The sequence below is a fragment of the Lissotriton vulgaris genome, chromosome 3_1 (assembly GCF_964263255.1).
Source record: "Lissotriton vulgaris chromosome 3_1, aLisVul1.2, whole genome shotgun sequence".
NCBI classification, from domain to species: Eukaryota; Metazoa; Chordata; class Amphibia; order Caudata; family Salamandridae; genus Lissotriton; species Lissotriton vulgaris.
In genome coordinates this window covers 2,089,827,551-2,089,852,973 of record NC_141689.1, presented here as the reverse complement: position 1 = coordinate 2,089,852,973, position 25,423 = coordinate 2,089,827,551, and the positions used below count along the sequence as shown (strand labels likewise).

Below are 25,423 nucleotides of genomic sequence, written 5' to 3'. Positions count from 1 at the left end.
ATACACGCGACAAGAAAACTTGCAACAGCAAACATGGTTACAAGGGATTCCATTAATTGTAAAAACAATAAAGCAGGTTTAGACTGTATGAATGCATTCTCTTTCAGTACTGGAAAAATAAAACTTTTTCTAGCATCGTGGTACAGGGGACAAAAGAACATGAAATGCGTGGTATCTTGGGAGGAGAAATCATCACATTTACAAACAGCCATATCATCAGACCTACTCCATCCCTGTGAGTCACTTAATACCAAATGGATCTGGCTGAAACGAAATTTTGTCAGTAGCCATCTGTGAAAAGGGATCGTAACAATGGAAAGGTACGATTGCATGGCTAGAGACGACATAAGCAGGTAATGGGCCCTAACTGTGGGTTTACTTAACTCATCTGATTCCTGCTCTAGCTTGCTGAGCTTAATGTAATTTATTTTAACCCATTTAAGGTCAGCTTTACATAGACCTTCAGGATTGGAGAAAATCTCTGGGCGCCCCAATTTCTTTGTTGTCATTTTAATATAGGACAGCCACTGGATTTCCCTCGTTTTATCTAAATTCATGCAATCCTTCAGAATCTTATGGTTCAGGGTAAGATTCAAATTCAACCAGATTCTAATCCAAAGCAGTATTGGGGCCATTTTTATTATATCTAAAATATAGCCTATCCCCAACTCAAGGTGGACCGAATAGCTCGCTGTTGATTGTGGAAGGCCGAGGAAGGAACGTAAAAATGTATTTTCTTCTCTTTGAATAGAATCAGATTTAATGTATCCCCATATTGCAGCCCCGTACCTAGCAATTGATAGAGTTTTTGCTTTATATATTGCTAGAATTGCTTCGCACGGTTTTCCCCCCAGTCTTTTAGCACAACCTAATATTGCCGCTGAGGAGCTTCTCACAGCATTGACCTTAGTTGAGAGTCGCGGGGCCCAAAGTCCTTTGTCGTCAAAAACAACACCCAAATAGGTAAACACTTTCACTCTTGAGATTGCTTCCTTGTTGCAATAAAAGGATTTAATGTTGTTTTTCTTCATGCCTAGTGACATAATATGGGATTTACCAGTATTGACCACAAGGTCCAGTGATTTCATAAAATCCCCGAAGGAATCTAATAATCTTTGTAATCCAAGGGGGATCCGAGCCAATAAAACGGCATCGTCTGCGTATAGGAGTACGGGGATGGGCGTTCCTCCCATACGCGGAATATCTAGTGATGCAGTTAACAAGTTTTCCTACAGGGAATTTATATACAAGGTAAATAACATGGGGGCCAAGATACATCCCTGGCGCACCCCTCTACCTGATTTAAAACTTGCAGTACATTTCCCCTCCTGCGTCATCCTTATTGACGATCTCAGGTCTCTATGTAACTCGGCTAAAAAGTACACTAAGGGCCGGTCAAGTCCTAGGTCCAATAACATGGTCCACAGTCTTGATCTATTGACTAGATCAAAGGCCGTGGACAAATCCATAAAACCCAGAAAGATTGAACCCTTAACAGCCTTTGTGTATTTAGATACAATTAGATGTAGATTAAGACATTGGTCCTCCGTCCCCCTCCCAGTTCTAAAGCCATCCTGGGCGTCAGATAGAATGTCTTTCTCCGTAGCCCAGTCTGTTATTTTAGCTAGAATAACCTTCCCTAAGATTTTAATAGATGAATCTAGTAAAGATATTGGCCTATAACATCTGGGGTCTCCCCTTTGGCCCTTCTTAAACACGGGGATTATAATTGAACAGGACCATGATTTCGGGAACCCTGTGGCAGCCGATGTGTTAAAAACATTTGTCAATATTTTTGCCCAGTATTTGGGATTAGTCTTATACATATCGGAGGGCACGCCGTCAGGACCTGGCGCCTTACGCCCTGCCGTTCCCTCTATCGCTTTCTCAACCTCCGCTATATTAAAGCTGATAGATAACAACGGTGGATCAGAAATTGGTGCCTCAAAGGTTTCCAGCTCAATATTACTCCCATACATTTTTTCAAAGTGGGATAACCAGGCCTCCTCTGAGATGTTAACTTCTAATACAGAGTTCTGGGTACCAGTGAACAAAGGATTATTGACAATTGCCCAAAAGTTGGAACTGTCTTTCAAAGTTGCTTTTTCCATTAATGCTGCCCAAGCATCTTGTTTGATTACATTTTTCCGTGCCTGGACTATTAATCCGTCGTTCTCATTGCAGGACCTGAGCCTCCCACGAAGCTCAGGTCCTGCAATGAGACAAAGACGGACAGAGCGGGGCCTCCTTTTTCCTGAGCTGGGTTCCAGGAGAGGTGAGGTACACTCCCTGTACTATTCAGATGTAAGAGACACCGTTTGGTACAGAGGAACACGATTTTGGACTATTTATGTATATATTTTACAGATTGTCGTTACGTTCACTTTATGAATGCAGTAGCTAATGCTTAGAACTCTGGCCCTGAAGAAAGCCATGGGATCTTGTCCCTACCGGCTGAAACATGTTGGCCTTGTAAATGCAGTTATATGTTTAGACTGCTTCCTCTGCATTGTTCTTGTTTGTTTGAGGGAAAGGACAAATTACATTAGAGTTTTTCGCCTATTGATCCTTTTACCCCTTGTTTTTAACTCGCACATCTTTTGATTTTTGCACTGCACTCAATCCCATCTTTATCATTTGTTCATGGGTACCTTAGCGATTAATGGTGCGACCCAATTGAGTAAGGGCGATGGATGGGTATCATTGATCAAGAGACATACCACCCCATTTTTGGATGACCAAATGAGAACACTTGATCTACATACCTATTTGATGGGAATCCAACACATCTCTGTAAGGGTCTTACCAACAATCTCAGTAGGTCCTTCGACAGGTTTGTCTTGGCACACATTCTGATATAGAGACTTATATAGCTCTGTTAGCGCCTAACTCACTTATGTAGGAGTTTTGCAGCAGCTTGGAGTACTTGAAGCTCCGTTATAGACCCCCGGTTCTTTTGTTGTTAGGATATATATATATATATATATATATATATATATATATATATATATACTGTGCACGCTCTTAACGGTATCGTTCGCTAATATACATGACGGTCTGTGGTTTTTTTAAAAACAAAGTGCCTACTAGAAGCAATGCATCCCACTTTTAACCGCTTGTTAATCCTGCCTCCGTTACTATCACAGTGTTGACAAAATAGCATGCGGTGCTATTGTTTATCGTGAAACCTCTGTGCACTGATTCCTAACAAAAGTGGCCTCCTATGCAAATAATTAGCAGTCCCTAAGTAACCTGGGTTACCGGTATTTCGAAACAACGCGCTCCTCTCCCCAGAGCTGCCGTGTATGTGAATGTTCTATCGTGCCTGACTATTAAGTGAAGGTGACTCGTTGCGTTTTCACGTAAAGCTATGAGCATGGAAAGTGAACTGATGAAAGCTAACTGTGCACTGCTCTATGTGTCAATAAAGTTTTTACAACGGTGGTGCTCATGCTTTAAAGCATGATATGGTTGTAGTGTAACACTCCTGCTTGATGTGTTCTTAGGCTCTACGATTAGGTGACAATTAAAAAAAACTAAATCAAGCATATATGTGAGTATCTCTCCACGGTGCAAAATATCATAAGCAGGGAGTGATTCCAAGGAGCATGGCATAACAGATAAACCTCATCAAGCTTTGGCAGTGCACAATCAAACAAACTAGTGACACAATCATACTTCCCACAAAGCGCTTAAAACCTTGGTGTGTTGCTCTTTCTTAACCCCTTCCATGCTGATGACGAACCCCAGCCGTCATGCACTACGGTGCTCGTGTGCTGATGATGGCTGGGGTTCGTCACGGCCCGCCCCTGTTCGTGTTGTTTACAGCACACCAGGGGAATCGGGGCCGCATGGAAGGGGTTAAACACGAAGAATATAATTATAATCTCTAGTGCATAATAAATAGATGAAAACCCATTCAGATATTTGTTGAAAAAAGATATTCAAATCAGATTAATAGTAGTCAGAATTTAAAAAAAAAGCTGTAGCTTAGAATAAAAAACCTTTCAGCTTATAAATGGTCATTAAGAAAAACTAAGCCGAAGGAAATACCATCTTTCATGTTTTTTTACACAGCACTTTTATTTACGCTCTGTGACTAGGTTTGCCACATGGACGGATTTTTACCGCCTGACCAGTATTTAAAGTTTTTGCTGGTACAAACATTTACAAATTACCTAAAGCTGGAATATTTTCAGCTCATTACTACATACTTTAAACACTTTAAAATGTGTTTTACAGCTGGCCTTTTTTCTCTGGGAAAGATGGCAACCTTATCAGTGACCCACCTTTGTCCTCACCTGCTGGCAGCAGGCATTAAGATGGCCACTTCTGTACACGGGGGCACTGGGAATAGTCTTAGTGACGAGGAGCCAGACCAGGGCTCGAGTCGGGGTACCACGCGGGCGGACGGCGTCCCCCCACTTATTTTACTGGGGGGACAGCGTCCCCCCACTTATTTTACCGGGGGGACGCCATCCCCCCTGCCAAACAGCTGGACTTCACTCTTTGGCCTCTCTGGGACGAGGAGCTCGGCACCTTTCGTGACGTCACTTCCTGCTGTGCAGTCACTTGCGGTGACAGCGTCCTACCACTTCTTTTTTTACGACTTGTGCCATGAGCCAGACTATCACGCATGCAGCTCCGATACCACAAGAAGGATCATCCCATTAGCCCAGCCTCACCTGAGCACTGGGCGGTCTGCGGGGAAGAGCACAGTACCAGGTCAGCACTCTCAGAGGGGACATGACGTTGCAACATTCTCTTTGCTACGTCTCAGTAGCTTCGACTTTATGCAACGGGAAAAGAACAGTTTGAATCAAAAGTGCATCAAATAGAGATTCTCCCTTTCTCTCCTCTTAATCTTGCTCCAGTTATGGGTTTCTGAAACCACAGAGCCACGTTACGGGGAAGCTGCTCATATAAATTCAGGTTGTTTACATACCTACCACTTGAACAAAAATCTCACTGTGGGGGGCGTGGCATCGAGCTGAAATGTACCTAAGAGACACTGGGGTGTTTTCACACTGCTTAATGGATGTCAGCAGTTCAAAGCCTCAGAAAACGAGCTGGAAAACCACTATTTATAGTGGTTTCAGCTCGTTTTCCCTGCCACTGTGTGATATTGGCTCCTGACCATTTGATGGATGCCGATATCGTGTGTCACACAGTGGCACTATGTGAGTTGGCAGGTATGCGCTTTGCTTAAACAAGCCTTGGTACTGACAAGCCTTCAAGCATTCAGATGTTTTTATAAGCCGGATTGTCAAACCAACCCCCTGGGGGAAATGAAATTTTGGCCAATATCCAATCCCCCACCCACCTTATTACAAGGGCATTATATTCTATGGCACTTGTGATAATGAGGATTAGATATCTGTTACGCCTGTGATGGGATGTCCATCCGCTAAACTCTAACCTAGGTCTTTTTTAAAGGGATCTTACTCTACCGACCACCAGGATCCAGGACCGAATTCCTAGCCACACTTAATAATCTGATGGAATCTATAGCAGTAGAGGAGGCTTTCACTATCTTAGGTGACTTTAATTTCCATTTGGAACACTGTAATGACAAGGACACCAACACTTTAATAGCAGATTTTGAACTGATGGACCTATTACAGCTAGTCTCTAATGCCAAGCATGAAGCAGGTCACACCTTGGATGGCCTTTTTTCCAACTTTAAAAACAGCTCAAGTAACAGACATCTTCCCTCTTGCGTGGACCGATCATCACGCCATTATATTTCATATAGCCTTAGATAAGAATCCCCCTGTTACTGCGGCCACCACTGGGCCTGAGGTATTCAAAGACTGGAAAATATTAATCACGATCAATTTAAGACTCTTTTGGTTCAAACTCAACCTGATGCTATACCCGACTCAGATATTGCAGCTACTAATTACACAAACTGGCTACTTAATGCAACCAATCTGTTAGTGCCGAATAAATCTTTATCCAAAAATCGTAATGTTCCATCAGCCCCCTGGTTCACCAATTCGCTTAGGGCACAAAAACAACTCTGCAGAAACAGAGAAAGACATTGGCGTAAATCTTACACTCCCAAAGATAAACTCTGTTATAAAGAAGAACTTACTAAATACAAATCTATGATAGTACAAAGAAAAAAGTAAATATTACACATCCAAGATTGAATCTGTTAAAAACTCAAACAAACAACTCTATCAGGTAGTCAAAAAGCTATTGGGCCAAACCTCAGGGGCAGCTCCTGTGCCTTCTCAATCATTCTGTAATTCTCTAGCAGAATATTTTTATGAGAAAGTAAATAACATCTACTCTGAATTTTCACTGCATACTAATCATATCAATCAGCTTATACCCAATAACCCCTTGGATCATCTTTTCGTACAGTTTGAAAAAGTTACTGTGAACCAAATTACTGATGTAATGACTACCATCAAGTCTGGATCAGCTAATGATCCTTGCCCTCCATCAATCAATCAATTAATCAAGGCGTTTGTATAGCGCGCTACTCACCCGGAGGGTCTCAAGGTGCTTGGGGAGGGGGGGGGGAGGGGGGGTCCGCTACTGCTCGAACAGCCAGGTCTTGAGTTGCTTCCTGAAGGCGAGGTGGTCTTGGGTCAGGCGGAGGTGGGTGGGGAGGGAGTTCCACGTCTTGGCGGCCAGGTAGGAAAAGGATCTACCTCCCGTTGTGGCTCTTCGGATGCGGGGGACGGCGGCGAGGGCGTGATTGGTCGATTGGAGCTGGCATGTGAGCGTGTAGAAGTTGAGGCGGTCGTTGAGGTATCTTGGGCATTGGTTGTGGAGGGCTTTGTGTGCGTGGGTGAGGAGTCGGAACGTGATCCTCTTGTTGACGGGGAGCCAGTGCAGGTTTCTTAGGTGTGCGGAGATGTGGCTGTGTCGGGGGATGTCCAGGATGAGTCGAGCTGAGGTGTTCTGAATCCGTTGGAGTCTTTTCTGGAGTTTTGCTGTGGTTCCGGCGTAGAAGGAGTTGCCGTAGTCCAATCGGCTGGTGACGAGGGCCTGGGTGACCGTCTACCTGGTTTCGGTGGGGATCCACCGGAAGATCTTCCGTAGCATGCGTAGGATGTTGAAGCATGACGAGGAGACGGCGTTGACTTGTCTGGTCATGGAGAGGGAGGAGTCCAGGATGAAGCCCAGGTTGCGTGCTTGGCCCGTCGGTTTGGGTGCGTTGCCCAGGGCAGGGGGCCACCAGGAGTCGTCCCAGGCGGAGGGCGACGATCCCAGGATGAGGACTTCAGTCTTATCTGAGTTCAGTTTCAGGCGGCTGTTCATCATCCACTCGGCTACGTCTTTCATCCGTTCGTGTAGGTTGGCCTTGGCGGTGGTGGGGTCGTTGGTGAGGGAGAGGATCAGCTGGGTGTCATCGGCGTAGGAGATGATGTTGAGGTTGTGTTGGCGTGCGATGGCTGCGAGGGGGCTCATGTAGACGTTGAAGAGGGTGGGGCTGAGCGATGATCCCTGTGGTACGCCGCAGATGACTTGGGTGGCCTCGGATCTGAACGGGGGGAGGCGGACTCTCCGTGTCCTTCCGGCGAGGAAGGAGATGATCCACTCCAGTGCCTTCTCTTGGATTCCAACGTTGCTGAGGCGCTGCACTAGGGTGCGGTGGCAGACAGTGTCCCACGCCGCGGAGAAGTCCAGGAGAATGAGGGCCGCTGTTTCCCCGTTGTCGAGCAGGGATCTGATGTCGTCGGTGGCTGCGATGAGGGCGGTCTCGGTGCTGTAGTTGGCTCGGAAACCGGACTGCGAGAGGTCGAGGGAGCCATTCGTTTTGAGGAAGGCGGCCAGCTGTCTGTTGACGGTCTTCTCGAAGCGAAACGGGAGGAGCGAGATGAGGCGGTAGTTTTTGAGGTTGTGGGGTCGGCTGAAGGTTTCTTCAGGAGGGCGCGGAGTTCGGCGTGCTTCCAGCTGTACGGGAAGGTTGCGGTGTCGAAGGAGGCGTTGATGATGTCTCGCAGATGGGGAGCAATGACAGAGTCTGCCTTGTTGAAGACGTGGTGGGGGCAGGGGTCGGTTGGAGATACAGAGTGGATGGAGTTCATCGTGTGTATGGTTTCTTCGGTGTTGGTCGGGGTCCAGGCTCAGAGGGTGGTGGTGGGGGGCGCTGGTGCGCTCGTACGGTGCGTCGGCTGTGTGCTGAAGCTGTTGTGTATGTCTGCGATCTTGTTGTGGAAGTACAAGGCGAGGGAGTTGCAGAGGTCTTGTGATGGGGTGATGTCGTTGTTTCCGGCGCTGGGGTTGGAGAGCTCTTTGACGATGTTGAAGAGTTCCTTGCTGTTGTGGGCGTTGTTGTCCAGCCGTTCCTTGAATTCTGTTTTCTTGGTGGTGTGGATCAGTTGGTGGTGTTTTCGAGTGGTGAGCGTGAGGGTGGTCATGTTGTCTGGTGTCGGGTCTCTGCGCCAGGCTCTCTCTAGGGCTCGGCAGTTCTTTTAGGAGCTCTTGAGTACGTCGGTAAACCAGGGTGCTTTCTTACAGCCGGTTCTGCTGGGCGGGGTCCTGAGAGGGGCGAGGTCGTCTGCGCAGTTGCTGATCCACTTCGTGAGGTTGTTGGCGGCATGGTTGGGGTTCGCTGAGCTGGCGGGAGGGTCCTGGCTCAGGGATGCGGCGAGCTGGTCGGCTGTGATCTTGTTCCAGCTTCTGCGTGCAACCTGTTGCTGGTGGTGGTGGATTGTGTTCTTTCTGAAGCTGAAGTGGACGCAGCTGTGGTCCGTCCAGTGGAGTCCGGTGGCGTGGCTGAAGGTGATGTACTTGCTGGAGGAGAAGACTGGGTCAAGAGTGTGGCCGGCGTAGTGGGTGGGGCTGGTTACCAGTTGCTTGAGTCCGAGGTTGGCGAGGTTGTCCAGCAGGGTGGTGGTGATGCGGTCATTGTTGTTCTCCAGGTGGAAGTTGAGGTCCCCGAGGAGGATGTAGTCAGCGGAGGGGAGGGCGAGCGGGCTGATGAAGTCGGCAATGTCTTCGCTGAATTGTGTGCGGGGTCCTGGGGGTCTGTAGATGAGGGTGCCTCTGAGGGTGGTCTTGGGGTCGGTGTGGATCTGAAGTGCAGGTGTTCGGCGGTTAAGAGGTTGTCGTCGGTGTTGGTCGTGATGCGGATGGTGTTCTTGTGGACGATGGTGATGCCTCCTCCAGTCTGATTGACTCGGTCCCTCCGGGTGATCTTGTATCCGTCCGGGATGGCGATGGCGATGGCGATGTCGGGCGCTGAGGAGGCGTTCATCCAGGTTTCCGTGAGAAAGGCGACGTCTGGTGATGTTGTGTCGATCAGGTTCCAGAGTTGGATGGCGTGTCTGTGGACGAAGCGAGTGTTGAGTAGGATGCACTTCAGGTGGTTGCTGTTGATGTTCGGCTTGGCGGGTGCTGTGCAGGTCCGGATGCAGGAGAAGTTGCAGGAATGGCAGCTGAAGGGTCCATGGGTGCGTCTCGGTGTGGCTCGGTAGCAGCCGGGGATCCGACCGGTGTTGAGTGCGTTGATTTCGGATGCGTCATAAGTCCGGCGGGTGGGGTGGCCTCTGTGGGGGCCAAGGGGTCTGGCGCTGGGCGCGGTCCAGGCGCGGACGGGTTTACCTTTGGCGCACCTTCGGCGCTCAATCGGTGCTCCCGCTGCGCGCGTCAGCTGCGCGGTCGCTCAGGGGGCGTCATAAGTAAGGAGCAGGGAGGGAGGAGCAGCTGGGTGGCAGGAGCGGGCGTCGAATGGAGTCGCAGGGGGGCGGGGCCGCAGGTAGGCAGCGGCGGGAAATCCAAGGGTCTGCGGGCAGTGGGGATCCCAGGAGCTGCGGGGGGCGCTCGATGGAAACTGCAGGCAGGAGGTGGCAAGGCAAGGCAGGCAGGAGCGGCAGCAGAGGGTGGAGCGACCAAGCCCTAAGGAGAGCTGAGCGGTCCATCTGTTTTAACCTCATCCTTCCTATAGAACATTCCCGTGCTGCGCTGCAATTTTTAAAATCCCATGTTATGTGACAAGGTCAACTTGTCAAACGCACAGCGCAGGTAACACCCATGACGAGTTGACCTTGTCACAAGCATCGAAAGAGTTAAGATCAGCTATGGACCAGATAGCTTCCGTTTTAGCAAACATCTGCAATGTAATGTTCAGTTCAGGGATATACCCCATCTCCTGGAAGAAAACTATACTCAAGCCACTGCTAAAAAAATCTTACTCAGATGTAGAGGACACAAAGAATTATAGACCTATAGCCAGTCTACCATTTCCGGCTAAAGTGGTGGAAAAGTTGATGAATCAACAACTTTCCAAATTCATTGAAGATCACCACTTGCTAGATGATACCCAATTTGGTTTCCATAAAGCACATGGCACTGAAACAGCATTAATCAAGGCCTCTGAAGAAATAGGAACTATCTTGGATCAGGGTGGCACAGCAGTGCTCATATTGTTGGATCTCTCAGCAGTATTGGACACAGTCGTTCATACCATTTTGATCGACCGTGTCACTACCATGGGAATCCAGGACAAAGCCAAAGGACTACTTTTATCCTTTCTGTCGAATCGAACTCAGGCAGTGACTCTGGGCCCCTTCAAATAAGCCCGATTAACACTCCCATGTGGAGTTCCGCAGGGCTCATCCCTAAGCGCGACACTTTTTAACATTTATGTGTCGGACTTAGCCAGAGTCATCAAGGCCAATGGGATGAGCCTTACATCCCATGCTGATGACACCCAGTTAGTGCTTGCCATTAACATCAACGGAGAGAAAATAGCAGCTAACTTTCAAAAGGGCATGCTGGCCATCAGCAGCTGGATGGCCAGCAATTGGCTAAAATTGAACTCCGATAAAACGGAGGTTATCATCTTTGGTAAGTTGTCTCCCACTTGGTCTAGCACGTTTTGGCCACCTGTTTTGGGTCCTCCCCCCAAACCAGTCACTAAGGTCAGGAATCTAGGTATCATATTTGATGATAGACTGAGCATTGCACCACATGCCAATCTGGTGGCCTCAGCAGCCTTTTATAAACTTCGCATGATCAAAAAGATCTTACCATATCTCCCTTTGAATTTGGGTAAAACACTGGTCAGCACCTTGGTGAAGTCATCTTTGGACTATTGCAATGGTCTGTTTTCCAATGCACAAAGTAGGATTATACAAAAATTGCAACAGTTCAGAATGCGGCTGCAAGGGTGCTGTCAGGAACCCCCAAGTTCAAACCAATTTCACACATTATCAAAGGCTATCACTGGTTGCCAGTAAGGAACCGTATAAAGTTCAAGGCCCTATGTATCGTGTATAAAGCCTCCCGCAAAACAGGTGCCCAGTTTCTAATAAACCATTTGGCCACTTACATTCCCAACCGTCTGCTGCGATCATCCAATGCTTTCCACCGCTCCGTGCCATGGACAAGAACTGTTTCATGGGGCGACAGGCGTTTTGTTGTTACTGTGACTAGACTTTGGAATTCCCTTCCGTTTGAGATCAGGTCATTTCAGTCATTACTTGGTTTCAGAAAGATGATAAAGACCTGGTTGTTTAATCAATAGCCGAGAGGCCCGAGGGCAGTTGTGCGCTTTACAAATGTCAAAAATAAATAAAAAATAAATAGGTCCTACGTCCCTTACGACAGATCCAAAGTAGTCGTTTAGTCAGGTCTCAGTAGGACAGATCAAATCTAAATTGTGGTCAAGTATTAGATCTTTCTTTATATAATCATTTTTAACAGATGATGTAACATCCAATTAGCATGCCAGAAAGGGGTCCAAAATCAATTAACAAGATGCGGGGCAAGGACTCAATATACAAAAGAGATCAGGTAAAAGGAGATTCTCAGATTAATATTAGTCTGTTGTAAGGCTTTAAAAGCTTAAAGAAGACTTTAGAAGTTTAAAGACTCCAAGGCCGTCATATTAGAGTCAGGCAGAGTGGCATCAGTAAAGTAAAACACTAATATCAGCGGAGCGCTGCTATGGGTGCTATGGGGAAAATGTCAGCTGCTGCTAGGCTTATAGACTGGAGGCACTTGCGTGGATATTTAGAGTAGTGTACCAAGCTTCATTTCATGTTCAGGTCCGAACTGCGGGTAGCCAGCTGCCATTTTGAAGGCTTGTGCACGCCGGCAGTGAGGAAAGTTTGTAGAAGAAAAAAACCTCTAGATGAGAAAGTCTGTCAGGACACAAACCTCAGAGGCTATATGTGCACATCTTCTAACAATGGAATAAGGTCTTTATTCTGGTGCAGCGGGTCTTGGAACACCTGTTCGTCTTCAAAGCATTAACCACCGTGCAAAGCATAGAGACGGAGCTCCTCCTTCCAAGCCACGTTCCCATAATAAAATGATGCGTCTCACAGCAGGTAGCACTGTGGTGTTCTCCAAATTGTAAGATCAACAAGATTTGAACAATGATGTGTGAGATTTCTGTAGCTGGTTGCCATCAGCCTCTCTGAAGCAGTAACCAGGAACAGACGAAGAGACATGCCGACTTTGAAGCGATCTAATCCATGAACAACAGAAACTACAGTCCCATCTCTCAATCCTACCATCAATCAGTTAGCAGTGCTGAGGAAAAAGTAATTGGCAACCAATTGATAACAAAAGTCATCATCTAATTTCTAAATTTGGCCCTGTGCCTATCCTCCCCATTTCAGTGCCTGGATATTCACACTTGAGTGACAGAAGTGAAGGCAAAACACTTTCATTGTTTGGGGAAGCTGTCTTCATTCTCCATCTTGTGCTATGCCAAATTAGGGGCATTCAAAAGTAATGCCACTGGATTCAGTACTCAGACTCATTCACACTCAATCATAATGTGACACAAGATAAACCTACATAGGCAGTGTCGGTGTTATTCATTTGAAAAATGTACCCTCTTGTTACTGTTTGAAGAAATTCATGAACAGCTTTGAAATTTAGTTTATATCTGGATAATGTTAGGCGATATTAACGACGGCCAACATACCTCTGTGCTTTCGTAGGAAATCAATACTCTTCTGCAACACAGTAGATTTGTCCATTTTTCGAGCATTTCCTGGAAGCATGGATCCCAGCTCTTTGATGAGAATATTAAACTGGTCTCTTCGTTTTTTCTCAGATTTATTTCTAGAGACTCTGAAGAGGACGTACGATAGAGAGAAATAGTATTCATGATTTATTTCTATAATATTGTACAGGCCTGTTGTAAAATAATTGGAAATAAACCATTCACATAATTCACAATTTCAAAAATACAGTGATGTGCTTGTGATTATATTGTGGCCAATTCTTTAAAACAATACATAGAATAAGCCTTCTCTCTCACCTCATGTTTTTGTTAGAAACAGGATTTTTGATAGGCTATAGCAGGAACCATAGCCAGGCAGAAACCACCACTCTAGTCAGGATAAGGGAGTTACACTCCTAAAATAATCCCTGCTCACACCCTTGGTAGCTTGGCACGAGCAGTCAGGCTTATCTTAGAGGCAGTGTTTAAAGCATTAGCACAGTAATACAGTGTAAGCACTTCAAAAGGACACCAAACCAGTTTAGAAAAATATCCAATATTTTTATATACTTAAGAAAAGGCCAAAAACGAGAGAAATGTACAATACAGTACTTCTAACTCTTCTTTTATCAACATATGCTTTAAAAATAGTTCCTTGATATCGATAGCTCCGTCCTGGGATATCATGGCGTCGTGATCAAACAAATCCAAACAGTTCTGGCTGACCACGGCGTCGCGGGCCAGCTACAGTGTCGGGGAGACCCGCAAATAGTACCTTTTAAAAATGCAGGGCGTTGATGACCTCTCGTTGAGCTTCCGAATACATGGCATCCGCAGGCGTCGGTTCCGGAGGTCGGTGCCCTCAAAGTCACATCTCCTCTCTGTTGGAGTCAGGCGTCGTGTGCTGCAGTGCGAAGAGCAGCGGTGCGGCGTGTGGTGCCCTCAGTTCAGGAGCGAGCAGCGGCTCAGTGGCGGCATCGGATGGAGTCGTTGGTGAGATCAGGGTCGCGGTGCGAGATGAAGATGGTGCTCGTCACGGTGCTGGCAGGTCACAGTGCAAGCATCGTCGTCGTTGCTGAAGCGCTGTTGTTGGCTGACAAACTGGAATCAATGGCACCGGCGTCGGTAGGCCAAGGCTGAGGTGTGGGATGAGGGCAGTGCATCGTGTAACTTTACGAGAGATGCCCTCGAACCATGGTGCAAGCAGAGGCGTCGATTTCGGCATAGAGCGTCGGCGTCGGGGAGGCCAAGGCATCGTCGTGAAGTGAGGCGGTGCCCACAGGTCGCGGTGCAAGCAGTGGTTCAGTGGAGGCGTCAGCAGGCGTCGTCGGTGGGACCAGGGTCGTGTTGCGGCTGTGCCCTCTGCTGTCCCCAGTGCTGAGGGCAGAAGAGCTTGAAGTATTTGCTGTTCCTGAGACCTCTTGAACATGGGACAAGCTCCACCTCAAGCCCTTGGAGAAACTCCCAAAAGTAGATTGCAGAAAGTTCTGTCCAGTCCTTCCACTGCCCAAGACAGAGGCAGCCACTGCAGGCCAAAACAGCAGAGCACACAGCAAAGTGGTAGTTCCTCCTCACAGCTTCCTCAGCTCTTCTTCTTGGCAGACTTCTTGATCCAAAAGAGTTCTAAAGGTCAGGGGTCTGGGCCCCAATATTTATATTCCAAACTTCTTTGATCTCTTAGGCAGAGAATGTCTGGCCCGGCCAGAACCAGTTCTGCCTTCCTGTGTGATTTCTTGGCAGGAGGGGGAGAGGGCATTGTCAGAGGCAGACCAGGCCCTTTGAGGTGCAAGGAAATCTCCTCCCCCTTCCCAGCCCATTTTTATTCCCTTTCCTGACCCACCTAGACTATCTGGACCCAGTCCTGCTACCCAGGCTCCTGTCATGCAAAACCTGGACAGGCAATCCACATTCCAGCAGAGGCACACGGGATGACTGAGAAAGAAAATACCTACTTTCTAAAAGTGGTATTTTAAAAACACAGAATGTACATAATCACCTTCACTAAAAGATGCATATTTAGATTCTGAGTTCAGGCATACTAAATTTTATTTTCCTACCTACTTCTCAGGGCCAGTTATGTTTATAAGAAGTTATAAACAAACTTCCCATTCTGTCCAATGGAGAACAGGTAGCCTTGCAATAGTGAAAAACGAAATAGGCTGTAATTCACTATCAGGGCATGCCACGCACACCAGGGCATGTCCCACCTTTCACATACACTGCACCCTGCCCACAGGGGTACTTTGGGCCTACCTTAGGGGTGACTAACATGTAGAAAAAGAAAGGTTTAGGGACTGGCAAGTGTGTGCACTGGCCAAGTCGACATGGCAGTTACAAACTGTGCGCAGACTCTGAAATGGCAGGTCTGAGTTTACCTTTTTAGGGCTACTCACGTGGGTGGCACCATCAGTGCTTCAGGCAAACTAGTAGCATTTGTCTTACAGGCCCTGGCACACTCAGTGCACTTTACAAGGGACTAACAAGTAAATCAAATACCCAATCATGGAAACATCAATCCATAACACAACTTACACAGAGAGCATATGTACTTTACCACTGATTAGCAGTGGTAAAGTGTCCAGAGTCCTAACACCAAAACAAACAGGTCAGGAAAAAATAGGAGGAAGAAGCAAAAAGTTTGGGGAATACCCTGCAAAAAGGGCCATTTCTAACAGTTATTTACAGTATCATTCTTTCTTATTTGGAGTGCTTTTTACAAAGCACGAGAGACCACTTTGAATTTCAAAGGTACACTGAATAACCACATAATAAATTCTTCAGCTCATAGATGAATTGTGTATTGAAAGCAATCATTTTTTGCTATGTGCTTTTTATGACTGGTGAAATCTTTTCTTAATGTTTTAATGCAGGCTAGTGTTCAAGCCAAACTTTTTAATGACAACCTTACCATCCTGTCTTTTTACAAATCAGTTCAGCCAGGCTTTATGACGCACCCCACATCCTGATGTCTTGCAAGATTAATAAAAAAGCGGAGATTTCGAAATAGCCATCTTGAGATCATGCCATCCCAACGCACTCAAGTTCCACAACAGTTTTACCTTTTCCAATCTGTGCTTTCTTCGTGTACTTCTCAATGCTCCAAGTATGTCCATCATGCACCTTGTAATTCATTTGAAGTTCTCTGGATTAGTCTGGCGATTTTGTGCTTTTTCTCATTGTGGTGCACTGGTCTGAGTTTGTTTTTTTGCTGTCTCCATGGTGTCATCCTTCCTCAAGTCGTCTTTCAGTCCGTCTGCCACAGCCCCCGTCTCTTCTTTGTCCCGCTGAACGTGCTCATGTGTTGAGCGTCAGAAACTATTTCTATTGTTCCCTTAGGTCTACCTCCGTTGCATATGAGGGCTTTCTGTCTTCATATATTAGCCAGTTTTAGTGGCATATTGTTGAGCCCTGTCCCACAATGTCTATGTTTTGCATCGACAAAGCAGGCACATTTCAGCTGGACAGTAGAAGTGAAATCTGTAAATATCCTTACTTTCCTATTTGCAACAACGAAACACCCTTTTTCTCGTGATTTATGTGGCAAGTAAATCTTTTAAACAGACCACAGCTGGCCAGGGTTGGGACCACAGCTGGCCAGGGTGGGGACCACGTTGGCAATCTGTGGACCTTTCTAATGCATAGAACTGGGACGAAACCTCTGGAGTCACAGTTGCCTTCAACCATTCCTCAAAAAGGACACCATAAGTTCCCCTCAAATTCCTCTGGAGGCCCAATATCCTAATTTTATTTCAGCCTGGTGTGGTATCAGAGTCCTTCGACCAGTAATCAATAAATACAACACATCCAGTAAGATCCTTCACTTGCTTCTGGAGTATCTAAGTCATTGGTTTCAATTCTGTTAGTCTGGTCTCTGTTGACTCAGCTATTTTTCCTTGGTCATCTTGTAACAGGCCCAAGTTGACAGACACCATGTTGATCTTATACTTCAGTATGACTTTGGTTGATGTAGCAGCTGCCAGAATAGCATCAAATGTAATCAAGTCTATAACATTTGTGAGCTATCTGTGAGTGGTGAGCAACTGTTGTATTTGTAGCCGTCCCACTCGGCCCAACATTCTGTTTCATTGCTGCAGATTCCTTCATTTTTTAATGTTGTCTCATTGTAATGTAGATAAAGGTCCTGCCATTACCAGAAGTCACTTGGCCGCTACATTCGGGCAAACCTGGGTAGTGGTGTCCCTATCTGTTCAAGTTCTCCTGAAAGGGAGTTGTCTTATATAGCAGATTGTACTCTTAATAGTGCCAGGCACTAGGTAGAGATCAATACATGAGTTATTCTCTGGGGAAGCTCCTAACAGTACTCTCTTCCTTCTTTTGTGTTTCTTTAAAAACTATGCTATGAGGTGCAATGGGGCTCTGATCTGCTCTTTCCCCATCACATTTCTCATTGATGCTCTGGTGCTCCAATATGCTGACAGAGGGCCAGTATATTCCCTTAACACCTTGGCTGCTAGGTGTTTTCCCCTCCTGTGCTGGAGATCGTTGATATTCATTATTCATGACGAGCTCAGCTCGTCATCAGCACAGCTCAACTGTGCATCATGACGAGCTGAGCTCGTCATGAGCATCGAAAGGGTTAATCTACTATCTTCAACAAGACTCTGATGCCACAGTGACAGCCCACTCTACCACAGTGCTTGAACTTTCCTATCACCCAAAGGTACACCACCCACTTTACAATTCCACTCCCCTGGATAACCACAAGAACATCACTAGAGGTGAACATGCAAATCACCAAGCATAGAGGGGGGGGGGTAAGAGGAGCACTTCTGCTGCTCTCATCTCTACAGAAAATGCTCCTTTTTGCCCGATATGAGTTTTTCAGTATCTTCACTCGCCTCCTCTGTATAGGAGGTCACAGTAAGGACTGCTATCCATCTGCTCCCCCTTTTCAGCCACCTGAGAGAGATCATACTGGTCAGTCTCTAATCCTCCTTTTTGGAATTCGGATTGAAGAAGTGATGTTCCTCTTAGACACAGTACATCTGGGATAGAAGGCTCCTCTATACCTTTTGTCTGCCAGCATTATTTTTTGCTAGAATCATGCTTACAGCATTTATGTACTTCTCAGACAATTATGTTTGAGGTGGATGATCTGTACCCAGAAGCGGAACAGAATATGTGAAACTTTGTTTTGCTATAAATTTCCACAGCTCCAGATTTTCTTCTTTTTGTGCACAGTGACTTTTCTTTTTAGCCTATTTTGTCTCATTGAATGTTTGTTAGTTATTACCGATATAATTGTTGTAAGTGCAATCATTTTTATTACCATGACATTGATACAAACATCACTCACTTATGAGCACGTAATTTGGGGGGTTCCCTTAAGTCGAAGCAACACTGAAGATTCCATCAGCAGAAGTATCAACATCAGAATCATGGACATCAGGCGTACAGGCTTTGAAGAATTTAGGGCATCATATATTTAGAGGACATAACTACACCTGAAACAGTACTGAAGCCAATTGCGTCAGATATGATGGAGTAGGTCTCAATGTTGAAGTGGAAGTAATCACACTGCTCTTACCAGATGTCTAACTGGGAGGTTTAGTAACAGCTGCAGAAGGTTTGTTACATCTAAAGCTTTAATTTACAAGTATCTGGAATTCTTCGTAGATCTAGCAGTATGTTCCTGCTAGGATTCAAAGAAACCCAGCCACATAGTTTTTCCCTTCCTAGGTCCATGAGGAACCCACTGAAAGATCTGTTGGTGCTGATATGGTCTGGAAATAAACAAGTGACACACTCTTAATGATGGTCTTCTGCTATCTTCTTCTCAGAAGGCAGCTTGTACTCTTTAAAGAGCGATTTTGTGTTTTCATTTCTTTGTCCAATTCCATACCAAAATTGATTTCTCTGGCAGAAGTTCTGATAAAGAAGAAACATCTCCAGCATAAAAACTAAAGTCAAAATACGCTTTAGTAAAAATAATGTTGAGAAAAGCAGAACCCTGGGGCGTCTCCATCATACAGAAAATACAATACAAATCTGACTAACTGGACCCTGGTGGAGTAGTTACCTGATCAGGAGATGAGGTGGATGGGCAGCAACAAGTCATAGAAAAATAAAATAAATGCCATGGTTATAGCTTTAAAAGATAATGGGCCCATTTACAAAAAAGGCAGCAAACTTGCATCCATAGAGTTTTGTCTACATGTAGATAGTATACCCACTTTGCAGAGTTCTCTAGAGCGAAGAAGCTGACACACAGGCAATTTATTTATTTATTTTATTTATTGTTAGAATTTTCTATAGCGCGAACCAGACCCAAGGTAGGGTAACACAGCGCTTTACACAGTGAGCAAGGTATGAATAGCACATTTAGTAAAAACATGGCATACAAAAACAACGCATACAAAGTAACAACATAGCATAACAGAGTTCGGGGGACAAAAGCAGAGTAAAGAATTGTTCTAAGCAATAAGAAACAATTTGAGATTGTGCACGTCTTAGCTTCGAAATATCAGTGGACAGAAAGTATAGGCAAGTTTGAGGATGTAAGCTGGTGTGGTGTTTGTGCGGATTTTAAGGGAGGAATTTGCTCATCAAGAATGATTTTGCTTCCTTTTTGAAGAGAGGTGTCGAGGAGATTTTTCTGATGGATGGCGGAAGCAAGTTCCAAATTTATGGCTCCGCTCCAGAAAATGCTCTGTTGGAGGTTTTAGTCTTGTTGAACCGCGAGCGTTTCAGGAGAACATTATCTGCGCTCCTAGAATATCTGTTTCCTCCAGATAGAGTACGTTTCTGGGCTAGGTAGTGGGGGGTGTTGTGGTATAATGCCTTGTGAGTGATGCAAGCCATCTTTAAATGAAAACGAGCTTCATAAGGTATCCATTTGAGTGCCTTCACGTGTGGGAATATGTGTGCAAATTTCCTGGATCCTGTTATGAGTCTTGCTGCGGCATTAAGACAGGCTTTTAGAGGGGCGGTAGAGATTTTGGGAAGCCCTGAGAGGGTAGAACATCCGTACTCCAGCCTCGATATGACTAAGGACTGAACTGCAGTTTTGAGGTCCGGGTTCTCGATGAATTGCTTAATTTATATATAGCTGAGGTGAAAGCGGGCATTTTTAGCCATCAAGTTGATGTGAGCTTGCATGTTAAGGTTCTTATCCAGTGTGATTCCAAGAGATATTGTGGAGTCCACCAATGTTGGCTTGCAGTTCAGAGCAGTGATCATTTTGGTCCATTCCTTTATTTCCTGGGAATTGTCTGTATCTGTTCAATGGAGGTGATCTTAATGTAAAGTTGAGTGTTGTCCGCGTACATGTGGTAGGAGATCTTCGCCTGCTGTAGTAGATCGGTAAGTGGTTCGACATATAAGTTGAATAGTGTGGGGGATAGAGTAGAGCCTTGTGGTACTCCTAGTAGGTTAGGTGAGGAGAGAGAAAGAATCTTGTCAGTCATGAACAATTGCGTTCTGTTTTCCAGAAAGGATTAGAACCATAGAAGGACTGTGTCAGATAAGCCCATCCTGTTTTCTAGTCTTCTTACAAGTTTGTCGTGATTGACTGTATAGAAGGCTGATTAGAGGTTGAGCAGGACTAGTGGGCAGCTTTCATTTCATTGCGGTCAAGAGCTAAGAAGGCGTTGTCTATTATATGTAGGATGGCTGTTTCTGTGCTATAGCCAGGTCTGAAATCCGATTGGTGGATGTTCAATAAATTGAAGTTTGTGACGTGTTGATTCAGTTGTTGCTGAACACATTTTTCCAAGACCTTTGCTAGGATGGGAATGTTGGTTATTGGTCAGAAGTTGTTGGGGTCGGAGGTATTTGCTGTTGTTTTTTAGGATAGGGGTGACTTGGTCAGTTTTTAGGCAGTCTGGGATGTGACCTTGAGTTAGCGAGGCATTAATGATTTTGGTTCAGAGAGGGGAGATGATATGATAGATGTGGAGAAGGCAATTTGCTGGGACAGGGTTATTGAAGTGGTTGTTTAGTTTGGTAGTCGCTAGAATTTTGGTGATGTCATTGAGATCGTAAAGTTTGAAAGTAGACCAGTGAGAGTTATTTATGGGCAGAGTTAGCTTATGTTGTACAAGGTTAGTGGCTTGAATGATCTTTGGAGTGGCTAAGTTGATTGCCGCTGTACTAAGTTTGAGTTGGAGTTCATTTGTTTTTGCTGGGAAGAATGAGGAAAATTCTTCACTACTTAGCTGTGAAGTCAATGGTAAGAGTGAGGATTTGGCCAATTTGTTTGATTGTTGTTTCAGAATTTCGAAGAGTTTTTTTGGTCTATTTCTGGCATTCTCTAGTTCTGATTTGAAGAAGTCTTTTTTTGATTGTAGAATAATGTTATTGTTTGATTTTTTGGCTTTCCGGTGTAATTTAAGATGGAGGGGGGAAGGATATTGCCTCCATTTCCGTTCCGTTGTTCTGAGTTTGTGTCTCTCATCATTCAAGGCTTCGCTGAACCATGGGTTTTTATCTTTGTCCAGAATTCTTTTGAGTTTTCGCGGAGTGGCTTGGTCGAAAACTTTGGTCATCGTGGAGTTATAGTGAGCAGTAAAGGCATCGACATCTGCCATGTTATTGTTGGGGGTAAGAGCCTTCTCTCATTGGGAGGCAAGGATGTTCCAGTTGATGTTCTTTGTATCTCTATCCATTGTTTCGGCTTGATTTGTTGTGAGAAAGTTTTCTTGTTAGCGGATGGGATTTGGAAGGTGATCATGTGATGGTCTGACCAGTCACAGGGGGTAATCGAGATCGATTCAATTGTATTTTGTTTAGAAATGAACCAGTCAAGAGTAGCACCATTTGTGTGAATAGGCTTTGAGATAGCTTGGATCAGGGAATGGTCTGCAAGGAAGGTTTTGAGGGTCTTAACCTGCTTGTCAAGTGTGTTCTCCTTGTGGAGATTGAAATCGCCAAGGATTATGTCATTGGAATGAGGGGAAGAGTGATGTAAGAACAATGATGATGATGTATGCAGGCTAAGCCTCCGCCTATTTTGTGTGGTCTGTCTAATCTAATGATGCTGTAGTCTGGAGGGACAAGAAGGTCTAGGCATGGTGAGGATGATTCCTTGAGTTAAGTTTCTGTGAGGATGATTATATCCATTTTCATGTTAAGGACAAGGTCGGCAATGTCAGGGGCTGAACAGCTGTTTAGTAGAAGGCAAGAGATCTGGTTTGAGGAATCCTTTAAAGTAGGCTCCTGATTATCGTGGTTCGGGGTTATAGAGTGAAGATTATTCCGGTTTATTCCTCTTTGTCTATGATAGAGCAGGAAGGAGTTTCGTATAGCAGTAGCAGTGTTTGTATTTCCTGGTCCGTTATGTAGTTGGAGAGCTTGCGTGTGCGCAAGTGTCGATTGGTTAGAGGCAGGGGGATAGTTTTTGCCACGTTGTCGTCTGTCTCTAGAGAGTTTTGAAGATGCTTAAGTTTAACAAGAGATTTTTCAGCAAGTTGTAGAATGGTTCTGATTTCTAGGATAACGTTTTGTAGGTTCCTGGAGGTGCGGTATGACTGGGTTTTGAGTGAGTCTTGTTCAATCTGCTGATGTGGCGGGGGAGACAGGATGTTGAGTGTTGAGGGAGTCGTTTTGTTGTTGGTTCTCATGGTAGTTCTAGATGAGGGCGTTAGTGCAATGCGTGCTAAGGAAGGAGAGTTGTTGATGCTTCTTTCATCGGTTCTGGGTGAGGGAAGGGATCGATTTTCTTCAGGAGAAGAAGGGGAAGTGGGGGTAGTAGTAAGGTCCCATGATGCCCTACGTGAGGTAGATGAGGGTGTCAGTGCAGTGTGTGATAAGGAGGGAGGGTTGGTGATGCTTCTTTCATCGGATCTGTGTGAAGGAAGGGGGTCACTGAGAGGCGCTGCGTGACGTAGATGAGGGTGTCACTGCAATGCGTGCTCAGGAAGGAGAGTTGGTGATGCTTCTTTCCTCAGGTCTGGGTGAAGGAGGGGGTCGCTGATCTTCAGGAGCGGAATGGGTGGTGGGGGTAGTAAAGTCCTGAGAGGCGCTGCGTGAGGTAATGGTGTGGGTTTTTAGAGTCCTTGTTAGCGGCTTGAGTAAGAACAGTGGCATTTTTGTAGGACGTTATATTCAATGTGAATAGAGACATTGAGTAAATGTACACTTTTTTCTTCATGGGCAAATTCTTCGCAGTAGAGAAAGCCGTTCCCTACAGCCCCCAAGCATTTAAGGGGCAGGGTGAACCTTTCCCATTCCCATATTGGAAAGGGAATTAATTCACCCGTTGAAGTAAATTTACAACCCTTTCTAGGGGGGAAGGAGAGGATGTGTGAGAAGCTTGGGAATGGCCACAGACTTGGTGTTCGCATGTTTAGACGACAAACCACACCTTTGAGAGGTCAGTTTCCACCCCTTAAGTACAGTTTATGAGTGCAGATTTGTCCGGACTCACAAATGCATACACACCTACCAGAAATCTCTTTAAGAATACCTGGCAGGCATAAACAAGGATCATATGTTACTATTAACTGCTGATCATCACTAGACTGACATTAATATTTGAAATGTATGTGGCTCTATATAAGATACAATGCAGAAAAACATGTATTTACTGCTTAGTCCTCCACCATTCCTATTCAGTGGCTTAGTAGACCATAGGTCTGAATCCTTCTCGGTTTGGAAAAGACTGTCTATACTGGAAACCTACCTTAGCAAAGACTAAATGGCGATCCAGATTAATGAGAACCTCCAAGATTTCCGCACCATACTGGAGAAACTACACATGGATGGAAAATATTTTGTACACTACCCAATACATTTCCAGCATTCCAGCCTTCCCTTGGCTAACCTGGATATTTTCCAAAACTCTCATTATGTCTGAACTACTAGAAAACAATTACTTGCAAACACATTATTTCCAAAAAATCAGAATTCCCTTTACCCATACCATGCTCAAATTCTATGTTTGGTCACAATATCTCTTTAAATTGTCTTGACTACCACTATCACTCAATCTTTGCAGTGACCCATCTAGCGGGAAACTGGCTATTACTGTACCTGTTTAGATAACCCACTGAGGCTCCTGATATAATAAACAAATGTAGGCCCTTCTCTGCTTTTAGTCTAAATCAAAATACTAGATAAAGAAGTCAATGTAACTGTCTTCATTCCTTGAAATAAACAAAATCTTAGCCCTTTTCCCAAATGGCTTCCACCGACTCCACAGTCTATAAACTGCCTTGAAGTTTTTCTGGGTTATCGTTGTTGATATATTATTACATGCTAGCTCAATTACACATCTTCACCTGGTTTGTATAAGAAATCATGCCCTTACCTGAATGAGATCATATTTACAGGTTCACATTCAAGTGGTCTACCTTCCTCCTCTTCAATCTCTGATCAGGAACAGAGTTCCCCCACGCTCTTTGCTCAGCCCCACTCTTTTTAATATCCACATCTAGCCTGTTTACTGACTCAATCAGTCTTTCACTGAGACACTAACAATCTATTCTAGCCATAACCAAATTGTATTCCATCTTGACAATTCGTCTAAAAATTCTAGTCTCAAATTTTAAACCGGTCTCTTGAAGGCAATCACATGGATGAATGAGAATCATCTCAAAGTCAACACAGTCAAAATATAAGTCTTGCTAGTAGGTAAGCAGTCTGCACTCTTGTCCACCTGTTGGTGGTCATCAAACCTAGGGCTCCTCTACTTCAAGTAAGAGACGTCCATAACCTAGGATTCCGGTTTGACAATAACCTATCTCCGATCAAGCAGATGAGCAAGATTTACACCTCTTCTTTTAATCTTCACAATCTCTTGCAGAAAATATTTCTTCTTTTACTTATTACCTTACAACAGATAGGAGCTCAGACTACTATGATGTTGCATTTTGAGTACTGCAATTCTCTTTATCTCATTCTCCAAATGTAATTTCTGTTCAGACTGCAGCACATCTAAAATATTGCAGTCTATATTTTTTTCAATCTCCTATGCTATTGCCTGTTATCTTCTTATGTGGACTCTCTTCACTGCCTGCCCATCTCCAAACACATCTTACTTAAGTTCCTCTGTCTGGTTCACTGTATCTACCATGATCAACACCCTGTTTACCTCCACTCTAATTCCCATACAACACTCCTATTGCATCCTCAGATTGCCCTCTTTGAGTCTACTTTCTATCTCAAATGACTGACTTTTCAAGACTAGAGGTCACTCCTGCCCACACTAGTGGCAAAACATTGAAACAATGGGGCCACAATGAAGACATTTTTTTCTCTTGCTGAGCCCTTCCTCCATGGGGCATAGATGAATCACAGGGTAAGAGGGATGTGAGCTGGTTAGGCTCTCGTTTTAAACTGTGTGTTTGTTTGGTGTGTTCTAGGGGCCTAGAAATGTCCGGGACAACAAAGGTCAGCCCAACATAAAAGTGGCACTAACAGAGTTGTATGCCACAATTGGAATCTGTGTTCCATCCTGTAGAATGCCATGGACTCTTGTGAGCCAAGAGGCAGTAACATGTTCATGGTCTAAGATGCTTTTTCTCTTTTAAAATTGAA

The 25,423-nt window shown here is 45.1% G+C and overlaps 1 protein-coding gene across 1 annotated transcript in view; it reads right to left on the bottom strand.

Moving 5' to 3' along the window:
- Nucleotides 1-25,423, bottom strand: part of CLOCK (clock circadian regulator) — a 1,177,342-nt gene that overhangs the window by 858,865 nt on the left and 293,054 nt on the right. The window contains exon 5 of the mRNA XM_086962635.1: nt 12,905-13,053. Coding sequence (XP_086818761.1) covers nt 12,905-13,053 — 149 coding nt within the window. The remainder of the gene's footprint in view (nt 1-12,904; nt 13,054-25,423) is intronic.